Source organism: Coturnix japonica, chromosome 6 (assembly GCF_001577835.2).
Source record: "Coturnix japonica isolate 7356 chromosome 6, Coturnix japonica 2.1, whole genome shotgun sequence".
Taxonomy (NCBI): domain Eukaryota; kingdom Metazoa; phylum Chordata; class Aves; order Galliformes; family Phasianidae; genus Coturnix; species Coturnix japonica.
Genome location: NC_029521.1, coordinates 9,107,043 through 9,126,094, shown reverse-complemented (window position 1 = coordinate 9,126,094; position 19,052 = coordinate 9,107,043). Strand labels below are relative to the sequence as shown.

The 19,052-nt window shown below is 53.9% G+C and overlaps 2 protein-coding genes across 11 annotated transcripts in view; one reads left to right on the top strand and one right to left on the bottom strand.

Annotated features, from left to right (window-relative positions):
* The window catches only part of CDH23 (cadherin related 23), a 126,191-nt gene extending 115,098 nt beyond the window's left edge, over positions 1 to 11,093 (top strand). For 2 of the 8 annotated variants that reach the window (XM_015866412.2, XM_015866411.2), the window contains exons 45-69: positions 5 to 130; positions 217 to 420; positions 628 to 1,086; positions 1,876 to 1,992; positions 2,309 to 2,533; positions 2,918 to 3,087; positions 3,236 to 3,373; positions 3,541 to 3,660; positions 4,008 to 4,185; positions 4,603 to 4,814; positions 5,499 to 5,693; positions 5,994 to 6,104; positions 6,286 to 6,415; positions 6,613 to 6,876; positions 6,987 to 7,148; positions 7,405 to 7,661; positions 7,758 to 7,855; positions 7,940 to 8,060; positions 8,197 to 8,276; positions 8,375 to 8,415; positions 8,682 to 8,742; positions 8,946 to 9,075; positions 9,181 to 9,303; positions 9,477 to 9,590; positions 10,038 to 11,093. In XM_015866412.2, the coding sequence (XP_015721898.1) occupies positions 5 to 130; positions 217 to 420; positions 628 to 1,086; positions 1,876 to 1,992; positions 2,309 to 2,533; positions 2,918 to 3,087; positions 3,236 to 3,373; positions 3,541 to 3,660; positions 4,008 to 4,185; positions 4,603 to 4,814; positions 5,499 to 5,693; positions 5,994 to 6,104; positions 6,286 to 6,415; positions 6,613 to 6,876; positions 6,987 to 7,148; positions 7,405 to 7,661; positions 7,758 to 7,855; positions 7,940 to 8,060; positions 8,197 to 8,276; positions 8,375 to 8,415; positions 8,682 to 8,742; positions 8,946 to 9,075; positions 9,181 to 9,303; positions 9,477 to 9,590; positions 10,038 to 10,358 (4,157 nt within the window). In that variant the 3' untranslated portion in view covers positions 10,359 to 11,093. Of the gene's footprint in view, positions 1 to 4; positions 131 to 216; positions 421 to 627; positions 1,087 to 1,875; positions 1,993 to 2,308; positions 2,534 to 2,917; positions 3,088 to 3,235; positions 3,374 to 3,540; positions 3,661 to 3,987; positions 4,186 to 4,602; positions 4,815 to 5,498; positions 5,694 to 5,993; positions 6,105 to 6,285; positions 6,416 to 6,612; positions 6,877 to 6,986; positions 7,149 to 7,404; positions 7,662 to 7,757; positions 7,856 to 7,939; positions 8,061 to 8,196; positions 8,277 to 8,374; positions 8,416 to 8,681; positions 8,743 to 8,945; positions 9,076 to 9,180; positions 9,304 to 9,394 lie in introns of those variants that run through there. The other 6 variants (XR_001556045.2, XM_015866413.2, XM_032445566.1 and 3 more) reach the window with 6 other exon arrangements.
* A 184-nt stretch (positions 11,094 to 11,277) lies between these two features.
* On the bottom strand, positions 11,278 to 19,045 carry LOC107315727 (prosaposin-like). Of its 3 annotated transcripts, XM_015866374.2 has the most exons (14): positions 18,380 to 19,045; positions 15,308 to 15,432; positions 15,113 to 15,187; positions 14,906 to 15,031; positions 14,524 to 14,712; positions 14,246 to 14,389; positions 13,700 to 13,756; positions 13,558 to 13,566; positions 13,368 to 13,481; positions 13,217 to 13,294; positions 12,792 to 13,142; positions 12,635 to 12,715; positions 12,457 to 12,552; positions 11,278 to 12,376 (listed from the first exon to the last, which is right to left on the bottom strand). In XM_015866374.2, exons 1-14 carry the CDS (start codon positions 18,438 to 18,440, stop codon positions 12,341 to 12,343), a joined length of 1,542 nt encoding a protein of 513 aa, XP_015721860.1. In that variant the 5' UTR covers positions 18,441 to 19,045; the 3' UTR covers positions 11,278 to 12,340. The 3 variants fall into 3 exon arrangements, with proteins under 3 accessions (XP_015721860.1, XP_015721858.1, XP_015721859.1); XM_015866372.2 differs by lacking the exon at positions 18,380 to 19,045 and having other exon boundaries at positions 15,308 to 17,749; XM_015866373.2 differs by lacking the exons at positions 13,558 to 13,566; positions 18,380 to 19,045 and having other exon boundaries at positions 15,308 to 17,750.
* Positions 19,046 to 19,052: the final 7 nt, after the last annotated feature.

The following is a 19,052-nucleotide window of genomic DNA, read 5'->3' as shown; positions in this document are numbered from 1 at the left end:
CCAGGGACTCCAATCACCATGCTCAATGGACCCATCCTAGCTTTGGATGGCGACCAGGGCAGTAATGCTGTGGTGACCTACCAGCTCTTGGGGACATCCCCGGACCTCTTCATTATCAACAATAGGACAGGTGAGATGGTGAGGCAGGCCCCAATGCCCAGACCAGGGCCACCAGGCAGAAGTGGGGTCTGTCACCAGACTTTTCTGCTCTTCCAGGTGTTGTTTCAGTGAAGCCTGGTGGTGTGATAGACCGTGAAGCTTTGCTGGACCCACTGCTGGAGTTCACGCTGGTGGCACTTGACACTGGGGGGCTGAACAGCACTGCTGGCCTCACAGTGACTGTCCTGGATGACAATGATAACCGCCCTGTCTTCCAGCCAGTGTTCATCACAGCTCGGCTGAGGGAGAACAGCCCCCCAGGTGAGGGTGGGCAGCAGGGACATCAGGGTGACCCACAGGACTATGTGGAGGTGGCTTTTGACTGCAGGGCTTGACTGAGTTGGGGTTGAAGGGACAGGTTGGGAGCTAAGGCTGCCTACATTGCATGGTGGCATTTTGCTTGGGAATGGGGCTGGTTTCTGTTGCCCTCCATCCCTTACCTTAGCAGGTTGCATTCCCCCTTTCTAGGCTTCTCCGTCCTCCAGTTGACAGCCACGGATGCAGACAGTGGCCTCAACAAGCAACTGGATTACAGGATCGAGGGTGGAGGTCAGGACAGGTTCCTGATTGATGCCACCACAGGGGTGATCCGTGTGGCCAACCTCAGCATTGACCGGGAGGAGCGTGATGCCTACCGGCTGATGGTGGTGGCCGTGGACCAGGGCACGCCAGCTCTCTCAGGCACTGCCACCGTCAGCATCCTCATTGATGATGTCAACGACTGCCGGCCCGAATTCATCAATCCCATCCAGACGGTCAGCGTGCCTGAGTCAGCCCCCCCTGGCACTGTGGTCGCTGAGGTGACCGCCATTGACCGGGACCTCCATCCACGGCTGGAGTACTACCTGCTGGAGATTGTGGCCCGTGATGACACGGATGCACTGGTGTCTGACCAGCAGGAAGCATTCATGGTGGATTTTAGGACAGGTAGGAGAACGGGAAGGGTGGCGTGGGCAGCGTGGATCCCTCTTCTCTCTTCTGCTTCTTTTTCTCTGTCTGGAGGTAGGTGTCCAAGGCATGGGGCGATGACACTAAACTCCTGCCTCCCCACTCTGCTATTCCAGCTTATCTAACCCTTTTCTTTCCTTTTTCCAGCTCTTGGCTCACCAGGTTTGTCTCTGTGTCCACACCTGTTTCTCCCTCCATGCCATCCTTCCATCTCACCCATCATCATTGCAGGTGGCCAGACAGGCAGGCGGTGGCTGCTCAGCCTTTGCAGACTGGCTGCGGGCACCCTCACAGAGGGGGGACTGGGATGGGGGGAATGGAGTAAGTGGTACCAAGGGCAGGTGGGCCTGGAGCCTTCCCCCAGGAGTGTTTTGGAAGCATGGAGCTGATATGGGAAAGAAAAAATCGCTTAGTAGAAAGGAGGTGAGGAAAGACTATTAAAAGTGCCTTGATGTTGCATGAAGGTAGATGACAATCATGTAGTGATGCAGCAGAATTTGCTCCCAAATCTCTCTTGTCTGCACAAGGCAAATCTTTGGTAGAGAAGAGAGAGACCCAGCTCTCTGGGCAGAGTAGAGCAGGCAGGATGGCAGGAGATGGGCAGTACAGAGAGGGAAGTCGTCTCTTTATGTAGTTTTCCCTGCTCAGCCATTGGAGAGGTAAATGTGTGAACACACAGGAGGAAGCAACAGTCAGCTGGTGCCAATTGGTCTGCCTAGGGTCCTCAACAAAGTGCAGCCTCTAACTCAAACCTCTTGGGGTTTCCAGGAGCTGTGAAGATCAAAACTCCCCTCAACCGGGAACTTGTGGCCACCTATGAGGTCACCATCTCTGTCCATGACAATGCCAGTGAAGTCATTGACCGCTCGGTCAGTGTGCCCAATGGTAAGCATGATCCCTTGCCATGGGGGTAACTGGGTGGTATGGGTGCACGTTGCCTTTCCCAGGCACCAGTATGGCCTTGTGGCCCTTGACAACCATCCCAGAGCCAACCACACAGACTAGCTTAGGGCTGAAGTAAATGAGGCTGTCACACAGCCAGCTAGGGTCACAGCTGAAGACAGCCATTCCTTGTGATGAGCCAGTTCAGTTTAGTTGGCTTTCCTGGAGTTTCATGTTCTTTAGGACCATTTCATCCTTCTTTCCCTTCTCTTTCTCACTTCTCCTTTTCTCTCTCTTCTCTCCCCCATGTTCTCCCCAGCCAAACTGACAATTAACGTCTTGGATGTCAATGACAACACGCCACGCTTCCGTCCATTCGGGGTCACCCATTTCACTGAGCGGATCCTGGAGGGAGCCACGCAGGGCACCACACTCATCTCCATCTCAGCAGTGGACCCAGACAAAGGAGCCAACGGGCAGATCACCTATGAGCTGCTGGACCTGTCCCCAGAAGGCTATGCCTGCCTCGAAGATCAGTCAGCAGGTTGGTGGTCTGTGGAGGTGTGCACCCCACAACCTCTGCAAGGAAAGTAGGGAAGTGGTGGAGTGTCTGAAGCCCCTTGATACAACCCAATCTAAAAGGGAACAAGCTGTAGTACTTCTATGAGAGATTTGGCCAGGATTTGGCCACTGAGTACCAAATCTAACCAAGTAGATAAGGCGTTCCATAAAAACACTGTCTGATTTCCAGCTTGCTGTGGTAGCTAGCCCATAGAAAGGTTTCTTTACTTAATTTCTCTCCTGACTCATTGCATATAAGATTCCTTTATTCCATCACAACTACCTAGCCATGTTCTGTGTGCAGAAAAGGCTTGTTAGGAGGGGATCTGGGGGCAGGTTTCTCATTTCAGGGTCTGCCATCCTCTAGGGAAGGTCGTGGCCAACAGGACAGTGGACTACGAGGAAGTGCAGTGGCTGAACTTCACTGTCCGAGCTTCCGACAACGGCTCTCCCCGCAGATCCGCTGAGATCCCTGTGTACCTCCAGATAGTGGACATCAATGACAACAACCCCATCTTCAGCCAGCCTTCCTACCAGGTGAGCCGGGTCCAAGTCTGTGCAGAGCTGGGCAGTGGTGCGTTCACCTGAGTATTGTCTTGGTGGATTAGCTAGTTATTAACTCTCATTTTTTACAAAAATGGCAAACAGTACAAGAGCCAGCCCTCCCTGCTCCCTTTGCTTGCAGAAAGCTGTCTTTGAGGACGTGCCGTTGGGTACAGTCATCCTGAGGGTCAAGGCAACGGATGCGGATTCTGGGCCCTTTGCTCTCATCCAGTACAGCCTAGGGGATGGAGAGGGCAAGTTTGGGATAAATCCTGACACGGTAAGGAGCCAGTTAAAGCTAGAACAGAGGGGGAAAAAGGGTGGGGAGGCTGAGATGATCCCACCCTGTGGCCCCAAGGGCAGCCTTACTCCTGCACCTCACCGCCTGTCCCTTGTCAAGTACCAGCTCTGCCAGATAAGACGCTCCTGAAGGTCTCTGTGCTGCAGGGTGACATCTACATCCTGTCAGCCCTGGACCGGGAGAAGAAGGACCACTACACGCTGACGGCTGTGGCCAGGGACAACCCTGGGGACATCTCCAGTAACCGTAGGGAGAACTCAGTGCAGGTAGGTCACCACCAGCTCTAGGGAGGAATGAGCCTGAAGGAAGAGCAGAGGATCCCAGGACATGGGGCTGTGGGATTAATAGTGCAGGTGGACTTTGCACTACAGGCACCAAGCATCCATGGGAGTGGATGGAGCAGGAGGGGCAGGGGAGGTGGGTGCTATTGTCTGCAAGTGCTCCATCCGGTCGTGGAGTGAATGGGTGCCCCGGCTGCATTTGTCTCCATTGTTGGGGACAGGAATTGGGCCAGTAGAGTGAGATGAATAGCAGGAAGGGCACCATGCTCCAGTAGCAGTCATGGAAGGGGTCTCCATCCTCATGTGACACAGTGGGCTGGGCTTTGTCGAAGGTGCTGATCACTGTCCTGGACATCAATGACTTCAGACCACAGTTTAGCAAGAGCCAGTTCAGCACCAGTGTCTATGAGAATGAGCCAGCGGGTACGTCAGTGATCACCATGACGGCAACAGACCTGGATGAAGGGGACAACGGTGTGGTGACCTATAGCATTGAGGGTCCCGGAGCAGGTAGGTGCCACTGGAGGCTGGATTCTTGCTGTGGACAGGGTATATACAGGGTTATGGCAAGGAACTGTAGGGGCCAATAAGAGTTAAGGTTTTGCAGGGGAATAGAGATGGTGCCTGAGATCCAGTATATCCCTGCGCAGCACTGAGCACAGCAGGGTGGCCCTGGAGACAGCACCCTTGATGCTTCCCAGGTGTGAGAATTCAGCAGCCAGGTGGACAGGGATGCCCCAGACTGGCATCCTGAAAGCACCCTCACCCTGGGCTCAGACAGACAGCTCTGATCCATCACTCTATCACAGGGATTATCCACTAGCAAGGGGTGTGCTTCATCTAGTGGACATATTTCTAAAGTATACCATTCATTGTTTATTTAGTGTCAAGTGTTCAGAGCCTGAGGTGTGTTTTGCTTGTTTCCAGAGGCCTTCAAAATCAATAAAGACTCTGGGCTTATCACGTCCCGGCGGCGCTTGCAGTCTTATGAGAGATTCAACCTGACTGTGGTGGCCACAGACAAAGGTCGTCCCCCTCTCTGGGGGACCACTATGCTTCACATTGAGGTCATTGACATCAATGACAACCGCCCTGTCTTCATCCGTCCACCCAATGGCACCATTCTGCACATCAAGGAGGTACATCTGGGACTTGAAGGGGTGGGTGGTAGGCAGAGGGAGGTGGCACATTATGGCACACAGTCTTCTGGTGGCCAAACACGCTCTCCATGCCCACCAGGGATGATACAAGACCTTACTTTAGCACATGGCAAGAGGCTGGGTCGGCACTTGCTTTTGGTGAAAACTGGAAGGGTTTCCTGGGATGAGGAGGTCGTGTCTGGATGTTAGATCAGCCTCTGAGCAGAGCTGGTTCCCAGAGGTATATCCTGGGGAACAGAAACCCCAGCAGTGTACAAAATAGGGAAATAGCCAGTCTCTGCATGCTGAGTGTGCTGTAAACATGGGCCAAAAAGCTGACATTTAAGATGTTTCTCCTTTCTGAGAAGCCAGGCACCAGTACCCAGAGTTGCAGCTATTCCAGAAGAAATCAATTCCATGTTTCCCCTTTGGGGCTGTCAGCATGGGCTGCACAGCTCCAGCGCTGGAGACAGGGACAGCTGGGATGGTCACAAACACCCCCGTCCCCCCACCCAGTTCCCCCCAGGATACATGAGTGATGTGTTGCAAGGTGCAGGGGATGTTGTGGGTGTTGTAAGCCCCAGGCTGTGTTTTGGACAGGCAGTACAAGGGGGGTTTGGAGGGGTTGATGGCCAGGGACTGGCTTGCAGTGTGGGGGCTGAGGTGCTGCTCATGTGCCAACAGGAAATTCCTCTGCGCTCCAACGTCTATGAGGTCTATGCCACGGACAAGGATGAGGGCCTTAATGGTGCAGTACTGTACAGCCTCCTGAAAACTGGAGCAGGCAACAAGGACTGGGAGTATTTCAGCATTGATGCTGTCAGTGGGCTGATCCAGACGGCCATGCGGTTGGACCGGGAGAAGCAAGCAGTGTACAATGTGAGTGAGGTGATAGCACACCTGGACTGGTGGGGTGGTGACATCTGTCCCTGTAGTGGAGATGCCTCACCGCCACCTTAGTAAGAACCAGGTGGTTATCAAATGATACCAGAGGATGCAAAAGGGATGTGGTACAGTCAAGAGGTGGCCACCAGAAGGTGGCATCCTGGAGGATGTGGTGGTGGGCCATCACCCAGTTCCCTGTTAAATTTCCTCTGCCACACAGCCACCCCTTTGCCAGTGCCTTGGCAATGTCCCTGCCTGCCTTTGCCCTGAACAGCACTTCATTTCTCTCTCTAGCTGATCATTGTGGCCTCTGACCAGGGCCAGCCAGCCTATGAGACAATGCAGCCCCTTCAGGTCGCTCTTGATGACATTGATGACAATGAGCCTATCTTCATCAGACCACCTGTAAGGCATCAAGGAGGGCACAGAGGGTACTGGGATGGGGCTGCATGTGATGGAGCATGCACTGCTCACCATGTTAGGACACTTCTAGCCTCTAAAAGACAAAGGGTGGTGGGGGGGAGGTGGGCACTCAAGGCTCATACACCACAGTAAGCTTTCCCTCCCTTCTCCTGGGCTTTGGCAGAGAGACAGTCCCCAGTACCAGGCACTCTCCGTCCCTGAGCACTCGCAGCCTGGCACCGTGGTGGGCAACGTCACTGGTGCAGTGGATGCAGATGAGGGCTCCAATGCCATTGTCTACTACTTCATAGCAGGTGAGATGGGGACACAGCATGCCCAAATAAAGAAGATGACCTAAACTACCATCCCTAAAGTCATTCTGCATCAATTCTGATCCAAGCATTCTATGCCTACCTGCATGCATGAGAGTTTGCATCGCTCCCCTGCCATACTTCTAATGTGGTAAAGCACATGCTGAGCCAAAAGGCTCAGCTCCCTTTCCTGCATGCAGCTGGGAACAGAGAGAACAACTTCCAGCTGAGCAGAGAGGGGAAGCTGCAAGTCCTGCGTGACCTGGACCGTGAGAAGGAGCCCTACTACTCCATCATCGTCAAAGCATCCAGCCAGAGGAACTGGTCCCCACCCCGAGGCCAGCGAGCAGGCAGAGCACAGTCCTGGGACCTCAGCACAGATCTGACCCTTCAGGAGGTGCGGATTTTCTTGGATGACATCAATGATCAGTCCCCCCAATTCACCAAGTCAGAGTACACAGCAGGTAAGGATTGCTGGTGCCTGGGGGCAGGGGAGGGTGGAAATCCCAATAATGAGGGGATGGGGAAGCAATGCAGCAGAGATCCAGATCTCTGTTCTGTCTCTCTCCCGAAGGGGTGGCCACAGATGCCAAGGTGGGATCAGAGCTGATCAAGGTCTTGGCAGTGGATGCTGATGTGGGCAACAACAGCCTGGTCCTGTACAGCATCCTGGGGATCCGCTACATCAAGCAGCACTCTAATGATTCTGAGGAGGTGGCCAACATCTTCAGCATCGGTGCGTAGCCTGGATGCCACAGGAGCACAGGGCCAGATGATCCAATGGTCAGAGATGTCCTCCATAGCCATGGTCACTTAGGCAGCATGGCTGTCCCTCCATCCTCTTTCTTCCACTTTCAACATAGGCTCTGGCTTTCAAGTGCTTCTGTAGGTCACCTGCCAAGCCCTGGTTTGCAGGTTCATTTGTGGAGACCTCAGGTGAGCATTTTGCTGTGGCTGCACTAACCTTGGGCTCCTGGCTGTTCTTTTCCCAGGTACTCTTGATGGCATCCTAAGAACCTTTGATCTCTTCACGGCCTACAACCCCGGCTATTTTGTGGTGGACATCATGGCCTCTGACCTTGTGGGCCACAACGACACAGCCATTGTGGGGATCTACATCTTGCGGGATGACCAGCGAGTCAAAATCATCATCAATGAGATCCCTGATAAGGTCAGGCAGTTTGAGGAGGAGTTCATCAGTCTGCTTTCCAACATCACGGGTGCCATCGTTAACACGGATGATGTGCAGGTAACCATGGGATCTCCAGGTTATTTCTTGAGGCAGATCACCTTCCACACATAGCTTGGGAGATACAGCATTGCAGACCTTGATGTCTCTCCCCAGTTCCATGTTGACAAGAAAGGCCGGGTGAACTTCGCACAGACAGAGCTGCTGATCCATGTGGTGAACAGGGAGACCAACCGCATCCTGGATGTGGAGCGGTACGTCAGCCGGCATTGCTCAGAGCCCAGGGGGAGCCTTGCAGACATCATTAAGAAGCCCAAGCACTTTTTTTTTCTCCCCAGGGTGATTCAGATGATCGATGAGAACAAGGAGCAGCTGAGGAACCTCTTCAGGAACTACAACGTGCTGGATGTACAGCCCGCCATCACTGCCCGTGCCCCGGATGACCTCTCAGCTCTGCAGGTGAAGGCCCACCTGGAGCTGGAACTGGCCACCCTCAACCCGGAGAGAAGTTGTCCCCCATTAACTGTGGGGGGATGCCTGTGCTGGGGAGCTGGGTCAGCGCCAGAGGTTGCCGCTACCCCTCTGTCTCTCCCAGATGGCGATCATCGTGCTGGCCGTCCTGCTCTTCCTGGCTGCCATGCTCTTCATCCTCATGAACTGGTACTACCGCACAGTGTGAGTAGTGCCCAGCTCCCGCTAACCTGCTTGTCCTGCTCCTTCCAGACAACTTTCTGACCTTCTCCCCTGATTTGCTGTACTTATTTCTTTTGTAGGCACAAAAGGAAGCTGAAAGCCATTGTGGCAGGCTCCACAGGTGAGCAGGGCTGGGGGACTCCAGCTGCATGGCTCAGCAGGGTGCCTGGCTGGCATGCATGGTGCTAGATGTTGAGGTGTGGCGGTAGGAGGCTTTCCCCTCATCCAGGCTCCCTGCCATCAGCCCCATCACAGCGTTCTCTTCCTGCCACTAGTGCCTTTTTGGTCACTGAATGCCCCTCATAAAGAAACTGCCTTATGCCTCTGGCTTTTTGCTGCTTGCATGCAGCTGAGCTGCTGTGCAGCCTTCACCCCTGCCTTTTGCAGGGAATAGAGGCTTCATGGACATCATGGACATGCCAAACACCAACAAGTACTCCTTTGACGGGTGAGTTCTCCTATCTCTGTGCTTCCTCATACATTGAGGGGTGCTCTCAATGAGGCACCCATATTTTACAGCCAGGGATGTGCTGGTGGTGGAGAGTCCTCCGCTTTACGAAGAGATTCAGCAGGGCACAGTGTTTGGGGCGTTCTCTAGCTGCCCTCTCCTTGCTCTCCCTTGGGCTGAGCACTGTTCCCCTCCTGAGGCAGGGCCAACCCTGTGTGGCTGGACCCCTTCTGCCGGACCATGGAACTAGCGGCACAAGCGGAGCATGAAGACGACCTGCCTGAGAACCTGAGCGAGATCACCGACCTCTGGAACAGCCCAGCCAGGACCCATGTGAGATGCAGCCCTGGCCGTGCTCCTGGGGGCCCCTTTTGGGATGACCACCCATTTCTATGCCCATTCTCATGCTGGCACCAAAGCCACACTCTCCTCCCACAGGGCACCTTTGGCAGGGAGCCCTCAGCTGCCAAGCCTGAGGATGACCGGTACCTGCGAGCTGCCATCCAGGAGTATGACAACATTGCCAAGCTGGGGCAAATCATGCGTGAGGGGCCCATCAAGGTGAGTGTTCCTACCATGAGCATCCTCGCTGTGAATCCAGCATTGCTTCCTCCCACCAGGTGCTACACCAGAGGGGGATTTTTTTCTGCAGGAAACACCAGGATGGGGCCAACCTTCCTCCAAAAAACAGTTCTCTCCCTTGCATAACCCATCCTCTCTCCTCCTCCACCCAGGGCTCTCTCCTGAAGGTGGTCCTGGATGATTACATGCGCTTGAAAAGGCTCTTTGCCCAGCGGATGGTGCATAAGGCCACCTCCAGTCAGGGGGACCGCTCCTCGGTCACAGAGGTAGAGGGGGTGTATGTGGGCATGGGGAGATGCTTGCTGTGCCCTTTGGGATGCAGTGTGTCCTCCTGGCCCCAGAACCCAGTGACAGGGCCTTGTGCAGCCCAAGGCTAGCTTTGCAATATCTGGATGCACAGAAAACTGCTCTCCAAAATAAGAAAGGGGAGATCAATCCTGGAGCTCTCTGTGCAGAAAGAGGAGGATTGGATCTCTCCTTCTCAGAAAGAGCAGTGATGCACTGACACAGGCTGCCCAGGGAGGTGGTGGAGTCACTGTCCCTGGAAGTGATCAAGAAAAGAGGAGGTGTTCTGAGCATCATGATTTAGTGCCATAGTGGTGATGGGCTGACAGCTAAACCTGACGGTTTAACTGGCACTTCCAGTGTTTATGATTCTTAGTGGTGCAGAAGGGAGTTAGGACATCTGGTGACATCTTGGTGGGGTTTTGCAGCTCATCCAGAAGGACCTGGAGGAGGATGAGGAGCGCAGCCCCAGCCAGGGCAGCCTGCGCTTCCGGCACAAGCAGCCAGTAGAGCTGAAAGGCCCCGATGGCATCCATGTGGTGCACGGCAGTACAGGTACACTGCTGGCCTCTGACCTCAACAGCCTCCCTGAGGATGACCAGAAGGTACTGGGGCGCTCACTGGAGACTTTGACAGCCGACTGTGGGGCTTACGACCACAACGCCCGCACTGAGTCGGCCAAGTCCACCCCCCTGCACAAGATGAGGGAGGTGATCATGGAGAGCCCACTGGAGATCACTGAGCTATGACCAGCAGCACCCACCCAGGCCAGCCAGGGATGGCGGGGGATGAGCACAGAGCTGGGGGGCAGCAGGTACTGGGGATTTGAGACTGGCACTCAGTCCCCTTTCTATCTGTCCCTGCATTTCAACCCAGCAGCCTTGAAGAGCTGGCCCCTGGGAGAGGGCTCTCCGGACTGATTCGCCCTTCCTTGCGTGTCATTGAATCATTAAATCATTCATTTTTTTAATTAAAAAAAAAAAACAGAACTTTTTTTTTTTTTTTTTTAAATAATGCTGAGTGAATGCAATGAACTCAAGCGTTATGAGGCTGGACAGGGGCGAAGGCAACCTGAAGGCAGCACAGCCATGTCAAGGCGTCCCCCACGCCAACCAATGCTGGGACCAAAGCCCATTGCACATCAGTTGTGGGCAGCGAGGGCTGGGCAAGCAGACATGGCCCAAGCCCACCCAGCATTACTGCTTGTTGTCACCTTTCCGGCAGGGAAAGACCCAACCGAAGACATTTCTCCATTTTGCTGGCTTTACCAAAATGTGTTACGATGTGGATAAAAGAGAGAGACTGACAATTGCGGGCTTCTGGCTGTCGAGTGTTTGTGCGTACCCTTTTCCCCTCGTCCTTCCCCCTCTCTTTGGCTCTCGGGTTTGTTCATTTGGGGGTTGTTTCCAACTGTAACTTTGTGGAGAGTTTTGGGAATGGTCTGTTACAGGAATCAGAAATACACTCCTTATGGCTTTGGTTAAGCTGCCTGTTGTCTTTCCTCCTGGCCGTGCAAACAAGATCACTGTCCCACAGCCACCATTTGAAAAGAAAGCCCTTTAATTCCCTTATTTCATCCCTCCACCCAACCTTACAGGCTGGGTTTGGGGAGAAACATGACATCCCTCAAGCAACACCACAATGGATAGAAGAGAAGGAAGACAAGAGCTGGGCTGATGGAGGTGTTTATTGGTGGTGAGATGAGAACAAGCCAACACACCACTGCCTCATCACCACACTGTGGCATCAGGATCCCCTGCAAAGGATGTTTGCTGGGAAGGAAACTCCATAACTCACTTGTTTGTGTGTTTATGGGATGCCCATACTATAGATATATATTCCAACAAGGCTCCCCTACCAGCAGATTGAAGGTGACCCCATGTTGCATCCCATGCCCTGGGCTGGGGATACCAGCCCATGCTGCCCTGAAGGTAGGGAACCCCACATCCCAGCCCTGCAGTGCTGGGTTTGCATCCTTCTGCAGGCTGTGCCCATCCTCACACAGCAGCAGTGTTAGGGCAGTGTCTACCTATTTATCTATCTATCTATATATTTTATGTGTATGTGTATATATACATATACATGTATGCATACATATATTTATACACACGTATATGTGCATATATACATAAACATATACATATATCTCTCTCTAAAAACAAACATGTGCATGTTTCTAAGACCAGCCTATGTCTTCTTCCCACCTGCAACATTCATCTACTGCAGAAGTCATGCGAAGCCAGGCATGTGGAATCTGCTTTCTTTCTTTAACTGGTGACCATGGGAAAAAAAATAAAACTAAAAAGCCACCCCAGCTGGGACTGAGGCTAGCAAAGGTCTTGCCAAAAACCGTGTGAGAACTGTGGAGTGAGAGCACCAGCAAACTGGGACCAGCACTGCAGCAGCAGAGCCCATCCCAGTCCATGGAGCTTCTCCGATCAAGGCTTTGGTATTGGTTCTGGGTGGGATGCAAAAGGGGATGACCAAAGGGCTTCACTCAGCAGGTAGCATGATGGGGGGGATGTTGAAACAAGCCTACCACTGAGCTCTCAGTCCCAACAACAAGACAAAGTCCCTTAACCCGATCCAAAAATCCAAGTCCCAGGGGTGGAAAAGAAGGCAACAAAGTGGGCTGGAGTGCCCCGGAGTCCAGCAGGGACCCTCCGGGACACCCCATCCCTGGTGCTGTAGCCACATCCCAAGGAGAGGGGGGTCCAGGGTGGAGGTGCTCCTAGTTCCACACATGCTTCCTGCAGTGCTCCACAGCCTGTGGGGAAAGATGGGGCAGATGGGGGCTGCACCGCTGCAGGGTGTGCGGCGGGCAGGAGGATTGCTGCTGTCACTTACGTCACACTCGGTGGCAGTGGCCATGCTGATGCACCAGTAGTCGGGTCCCTGGGCGCAGGGGGCTGAGGTCAGCTCTGAGTCACAAGCTCGGAGTTTCTGCCAAGGGAGAAATAGGGGAGGAGTGAGGTTGTGCCCTGTGAGCCATCAGTCCCACCACAACCCGTGGGTTTGCACTCACAGTGCAGACAAAGTCAGGGTCCATGATCTGCACGAGAAGCCGCACGGCTGCTGGCTCATACTGCACCACCAGCGCCTCGCACTGCAGGAGAGAGGGGTCAGGGTGAGCCTGGTGCTGGGGGGGAGTCAGGGACCACCCCAGGCACAGCCCCACTGACCGTGCTGGTGAGCGGGCCGGGCAGCAGCTCACAGCCCTTTTCCAGCATATCGCCCAGCTCTGTCAGTGTCTCGTTCTTCAGCAGCTCGTTATCCAGGTAGGTGATGAGGATCTGGCAGACGTTGCAGAAGGCTCCAGCAGCCGGCTCCAGTGCTGACCCCAGCTCTGCCCCCCGGGCTTTCCCCTGGCGCGGGCAGACATGCAGCATGGTGCACACAGCCTGCGGGTCGGTGGCCTCCAGCAGCATGATGACCACTGCCTTGCCATACGAATCCACAAAGTCCTTGCACTGCCCAATGACGCTGTGCGGTAGCATGTAACACACCTTCTCGATGTCATTCACCAGCTGCTCCTGTTGGGTGTGGAAGGGGTGATGCCACAGGGAACTCCCTTTGCTCCCCACAGCCCCCCACGGCCCCCACTAACCTCGGTCATGTTGTTCTCCAGGAGGCTCTCAGCCGTCCGCACTGCAAACTCGCACACCTCGCACAGCGGCGTGGCCTCCTGGGAGGGAGAGAAAAGGGCTAAGTTGCACTCACCCCATCCACCCTTACTGGCCAAGGGGACGGGGCCATACCATCTTGGAGAGCAGCGTGCCCAGGAGCTGGGCCATCTTTTCGGAGAGCAGCGTGTGCAGGGGTCCTGATTCTGTGGGGCAGAGCTCCATCATGCCACAGAGCTCCCGTGGGTCCTGCGGAGACACGGCTCACATTCAGCCCATGGACCTGTGCTGGCCATACTGGGCTGTCAGTGGGCATCTTGCTTACCTCAGCCACCTAGAGGTGGGAAGGTGGTGGGCAGAGAGAGGAATAAAACAACCATCATTAAAAACTGAATTGCAACAATCAGATCTATCCAGAAAGTTGTAGAAGTAAAAGGAAGCACTGGGGGAGCAGCTCTCCCACTTACCAAGTGCTGGAGCATCCAGGCAGCTGTGTCCATGTATTTGGTCAGGTAGTAATTGCACTGTGCAGGGAGAGCATAGGATTATAGAATCATTCAGGTTGAAAAAGCCCTCTCAGGTCACTTAGCCCAACCCCAGCCCACCTCCATCCCTCAGTGTCACATCCCCACAGCTCTGGAACACCTCCTTTTCTTCCATGCAGCATTCCAGCTGCTCTGCCCCCAGCCTGTAGTGTTGTCTGGGGTCACTGCAACCAAAATGCAGGATCTGGCACTTGGTACTGTTGAACATCACCCCATTGGCCTCAACCCAGTGATCCAGCCTGTCCAGATCCCTCTGTAGGGCCTTCCTACCCCCAGGCAGATTGACTCTTCCTGCCAACTTGGTATCATCTGCAAACTTACTGAGGGTGCACTCAGTGCCCTCATTTGGGTCATCAATAAAGATATCAAACAGGACAGTCCCCAGGATGGGGCATGGTGACCACCACTGCCCTCTGCCACCTCCCAGCCCCAACAGCCATTAGGATGTCCCTGGTGCAGCAGCATTACCCTCTCTGCCAGGACGGGCCCCAGACCCTCGCACTCCTCCTTGGCACGTGCCACCAGTGAGCGGGCAGTGGTGGCCCCATTGCTCAGCTCCAACTGCACAGCTGCCACCAGCCGGGCACAGTCCTCACACAGGTCCCCAGTGTCCTGCAGGATGATAGCAACACAACTCAACGTCAAACCCCAACAGTTTTGCTCCAGTACCCTCATTAACCCAAAGCACCAAATAGTAGAACGTGCACTGATAAATGGGTTATTAAGAGAAGGGCAGTTATCAGTACCTGGGTATGTGGCAGGTCCTGGGGCTGGAGCAGGAGTGGGATGCCATTGATGAAGGGCACAGCCAGTTGGGCCAAGTCCTGTGCGGGGTCAGCGGGAGCTGGTGGCTGTTCCTGAAACTTCAGGGCCCCTTCACGGCCCCCCTGGCGTTGACACAACTTGATAGTGCCACACACCACCTTCGGGTCTGACTGTGGGAGTGAGGGGGCATCACCATATCAATATTTTTCCCCACACCAAAGCATCATTCCTATTCACACTCCCTCCTTACAGAGGTATTGTCCACAGCCTCCCACATCATTACAGGTGTGCATACCCCCACTATCTCCCCCACATCATGTATCTCAAGGGGTTTCCCTGCTGCAGAGGTCCCCAGGTTGTTACCAGCACTTGCTTGCCCAGTTGGGCCAGGATGAGGACTCCAGTGTCTACCATCTTCTTGCACTTGACTGACCAGTCCTGGAAGGGCAGATACTGGCATCTCTTATCCAAGAAAACCCGTAGCTTTTCCTAGAGGAAAAGGGGAGCACTCAGGGCTGGCCCTGCAGACACATGGAGAGACAGCAGCCCGTGCACCCAGTGAGGACCCACCTCAGTGGAGTTGTCCTGCAGGATCTTTCCCATCATGGACACCACCACCTGGCACAGGTGGCACGGGACCCCTTTCTGCTGAGACAGGGAATGCATCAGGATGCTGCCATGGCACCAGACCCTCCACATCCTCCCCACTTCCACCCCCCGGGTTAGGAACAGGTTAGTACCACACATTGCCCCATTTGCAGTTACCCCTAGTGCTTGGTCCCAGACAGTGAGCCGGCACAGCTCCAGCACCCCGCACTTGGCCGCTGTCCCCACATCACGGCACCACTCCTCCGGCTGCTCGCCACACTCAGGGAGGGGGCTGGCCCCAGCTGGGGGAGGAGAGGAGAACATCAGCACCCAGGCACACATGTGGATCCCCAGGGTGGCAGCCATGACCCCCAAACCCATGGACTGTCACCCTGCTTCATGCAAACCTCCTATCCCATCTCCTTGCATCTCATCACATTGCAACCCATCCTATCTCTTCCCATCCCAACTCATCCTATCCCATTCCATCACAGTTTCCCCTCCATCTCACCTCACTGCATCCCACCTCATCCTATCCCATTCTACTCATCCACTGCATCTCAACCATCCATCACATTTCATCTCACCATTACTCATCCCATTCCATCCTATCACATCTCATTGCTTCGCATTTCATACCATCCCATTCCACCTCATCTCATTGCATCCTAACATCACTTCCTGCTCCATCACACTCCCTTTCATACCATCACATTCCGTCTCACCCCACCCTATCCTATCCTATCCTATCCTATCCTATCCTATCCTATCCTATCCTATCCTATCCTATCCTATCCCATCACATCCCATTCCCAGCTGCAAAGTCAGCAAGGAGTGATGCTATGCTGCTCCTTCCTCCTGCCTTGACTGGCCTCAGCTTTCACAATAGCATCACTTACTATTATTTTATCTATGCTATGTGCTGATGGCATGAAAATCTCATGCAGCCCCAGCTCTCCCTCCTTCTCCTTTTGCAACATCACTTGTTATCCTCAATGAGGACAGATGCACATCACAGCAGCTTCCCTCCCATCTTAAAATCACAGTGAATGTGAGGCACCCACAGCCTGGAAGACTGAATCCACCCAGTAAGGCGTCACCGTAAAAAAAGCACTCATAAATCTTGCAAAATCAATAATCCAGGGGTGACAGCATCACTCTCTCAGGCCAGGCATGGTGTAATGCCATCTGATAAGCACCTCCCAGCATCGCTGTTTAATTGCCACCTCCGCATGTCAGGATGTATTCTGTGCAAGCACGACAGAGCAAGCAGCATCTCTCCATAGGCTGCATCTGCCCCAAAAGTGCTAGCACAGCTCTCTGTGCTGCTGCTGGGCTGCCCCAGGGCAGGGTGGGTCCAATGGGGACTGTTCCCATAGACTAGTCCCACACAGGCATGTGCTCACTGCATCAGCTGATATAGGTACAGCAACGGTGGGTTGAACAGGAAGGGCAAGACAGACAGGAGCCAAGGGGTAGCCCCATTCAAAAGAAAAGAGACAAAGCATTGCAACCTGCAGCCTCTTTCTGAGCTTAGTACATTGAAAAATATCTATTGCTGATACTTATGCATTTATGGCAGAAAAGGGATTGTTGATGCAAAATCTACCCTTTATTTTTTTAAGCCATTTCTCCCTCTCTATACTTTGATAAAGGAAAACAAGCTTGCACACAGAAATACGATGCTAGAGATCAGAAATAAGGGTACGCAGCCCCAGCACAAAGCAGCCTGTGACTCCATTCCCACCTGCCACATCCTCCCTGATCGGAAAGCTGTCCACTTTAATCACTGTTTTCATGGATGTTGGGTCACCTGCTCACCCTGCGAGATGCTGAGTAAGCAGGGAAGGGGTTGCACGCACCACACAACCCAAAAATGCTGAGTGTGCACAGTGGGATGGCCCAGCTTGACCCATGGACAGCCTGCATAATCCAACAGAGATGAACTGCCTGACCCACGGACATGGACATCTCTACCAGCATCATGCTGGAGGCCAAGAACATGAATGGCCCCAGGTGGGCACAGCCCCACGGAGGACACGTAGGCATGGGTTCACTGCTGTGCCCTGAGCACGTTGCAGGGTGCGGAGGAGCGTTCCACAGCTGAGCCGGCTGAGCACGGAGAACCGGTTGTGGTGCAAGCCTGGGGGTGGCACGTGGGCCCTGCGCCCCAGTTACCAGCCAGCAGTACACTCCCCAAACACAGCTTTTCCCCTAAACCATCCAAGGATCTGGCCGAGAAGAGGTGATCTTAACATTGCTGGTGGGAAAAGCCTCCAGGAAGGAGGAAATAAGGTGCTGGTGAGGACATGGAAAGGAGAACCACGCTCCCTCCCACCGCAGGCTGGTCCCAACATGCTGAGCACACAGGTGAATTTTCCTGCTGGTCCTGTTGCTGGTGGGGGAGCTCCCAGCAGCCCATGCTCCCCAGCACATCCCATATGGGGGGCACAAACCCACTGCAGTACCAGCACTGCATGGGTTGTGCAGCCCAATGGGAGGGTGGCCATAACAAGTGCACAAAAGGTCTTAAGTTCAGTTTCCTGCATCAACAGAGCTCTATGGCATCCCCAAGGAATGTTCTTCTACATGCTTTCACCCCCCCTACCCCCCCTCCAGCAGCAAGGATTACAGGGTACAGACCCCTCTGCCTCCTGAGAAGCTTTGCCTGGGTTATCTGCCCCCAAAAGCCCTGCTGCTGAGGGCTCCAGGAGCTCTCCAATATTGCACCCAGTAACCCAGAGCTGAACAAGACCCAGCTTGGAAGCTCAGCAGAAAAGGCTTCCTCCTCCCTACCCCCAGCCCAAGAGACAGCGGTGTGTGCTATTGTGGTTCCCCATAGCACAGACAATGGGTCCCACAGCACACAACCACATCCAGGCCTCAGCACAGAGGGCAGTAGCCAAGCTGCTGAGATTCCACATTGACTCATCCTCTTCAACCTCATCTCCTCCACTCCCCTTGAACACCAGCTCTGCTGACTCCCACTGAAACCATTTTCTACCCTTAAAATTACCATCCAGGGCAAAAATCAGAACGCTCGATTCCAAGTGAACAGGAGTCAAAGCACAACCCATTGGAGAGTGCCCAAAACCACAAAGGACAAGGAAGCACGCTATTGAGTTCAACCTTTCTGATCCTTTATGAGGAGGAACACACGCTCAAGATACCTTGGAATAGTTCTGGGGTTCAGAGGCATTTTCTGGGCTCTCTTGAGGAAAGAGCCCTACGCACAAGGCCTGACCTTACCTTGGTAGGACCCCAGGCACATGGAGAGGATCAGCACCCAGCCTCCCCACTTGCTCGCCATGCTGTTCCCAAGACAGTCCTCAGTGCCGGTTACTCCCTGTGCTTCTCCCAGACTGAGGAATCTTGGAACAGCTGGGAGAAGTAGTGAGAACAGACACCTACGCACAGCAATTACCACACCCCTCCTTATGCCCTGATTATAAAATCAGCAGCATTGCAAGCGGAGGGAGGAGTCGGGAAGGTATTCCCAGGAGGTCAGAACCAACCAGGCCTCATTTCACAGCCTAGAACCCACTGCCCAAAGCCAGCACAGGTATTAAAGACCAGTAGGTTTATTCAAGAGAATCAGCGGCGTCATTAAACATTTATAAGAAATAAATTGCAATGAAAATAAAAACAAGAAAGGAAGATGCAGGAAAGCCACATTAAATGATAGCAGGCTTCAGTGCTGACTCGCAAACAGCTCCAGCAAGAACTCCCTCCAGCCCGTGCATGGAAATTGCAACACCTCAGTGTTGCCTCACAGCCAGGCATTGCGCTCACCCAGGGAAGAGCCCAGCAGCAGCAATCCCTGGCAAGCCCACAGCTGTCCTCCATATAAAAAGGCTTGATGGGACATGCACAGTGCAATGCAAACCTGAGTCCTGTCACTCAGAATTCCTGGCATCGCCCT

What these genes read in the sequence shown, in the direction of transcription:
- LOC107315727 (XM_015866372.2), bottom strand. Translation starts at nt 15,511, where the DNA reads ATGGGTTTGGGGGTCATGGCTGCCACCCTGGGGATCCACATGTGTGCC. An exon ending in AGGACCTGCCACATACCCAG is followed by an intron (nt 14,390 to 14,523) that starts GTACTGATAACT and finishes ATCATCCTGCAG; the next exon opens with GACACTGGGGACCTGTGTGA. An exon ending in CCACTGCCACCGAGTGTGAC is followed by an intron (nt 12,377 to 12,456) that starts GTAAGTGACAGC and finishes CTTTCCCCACAG; the next exon opens with GCTGTGGAGCACTGCAGGAA.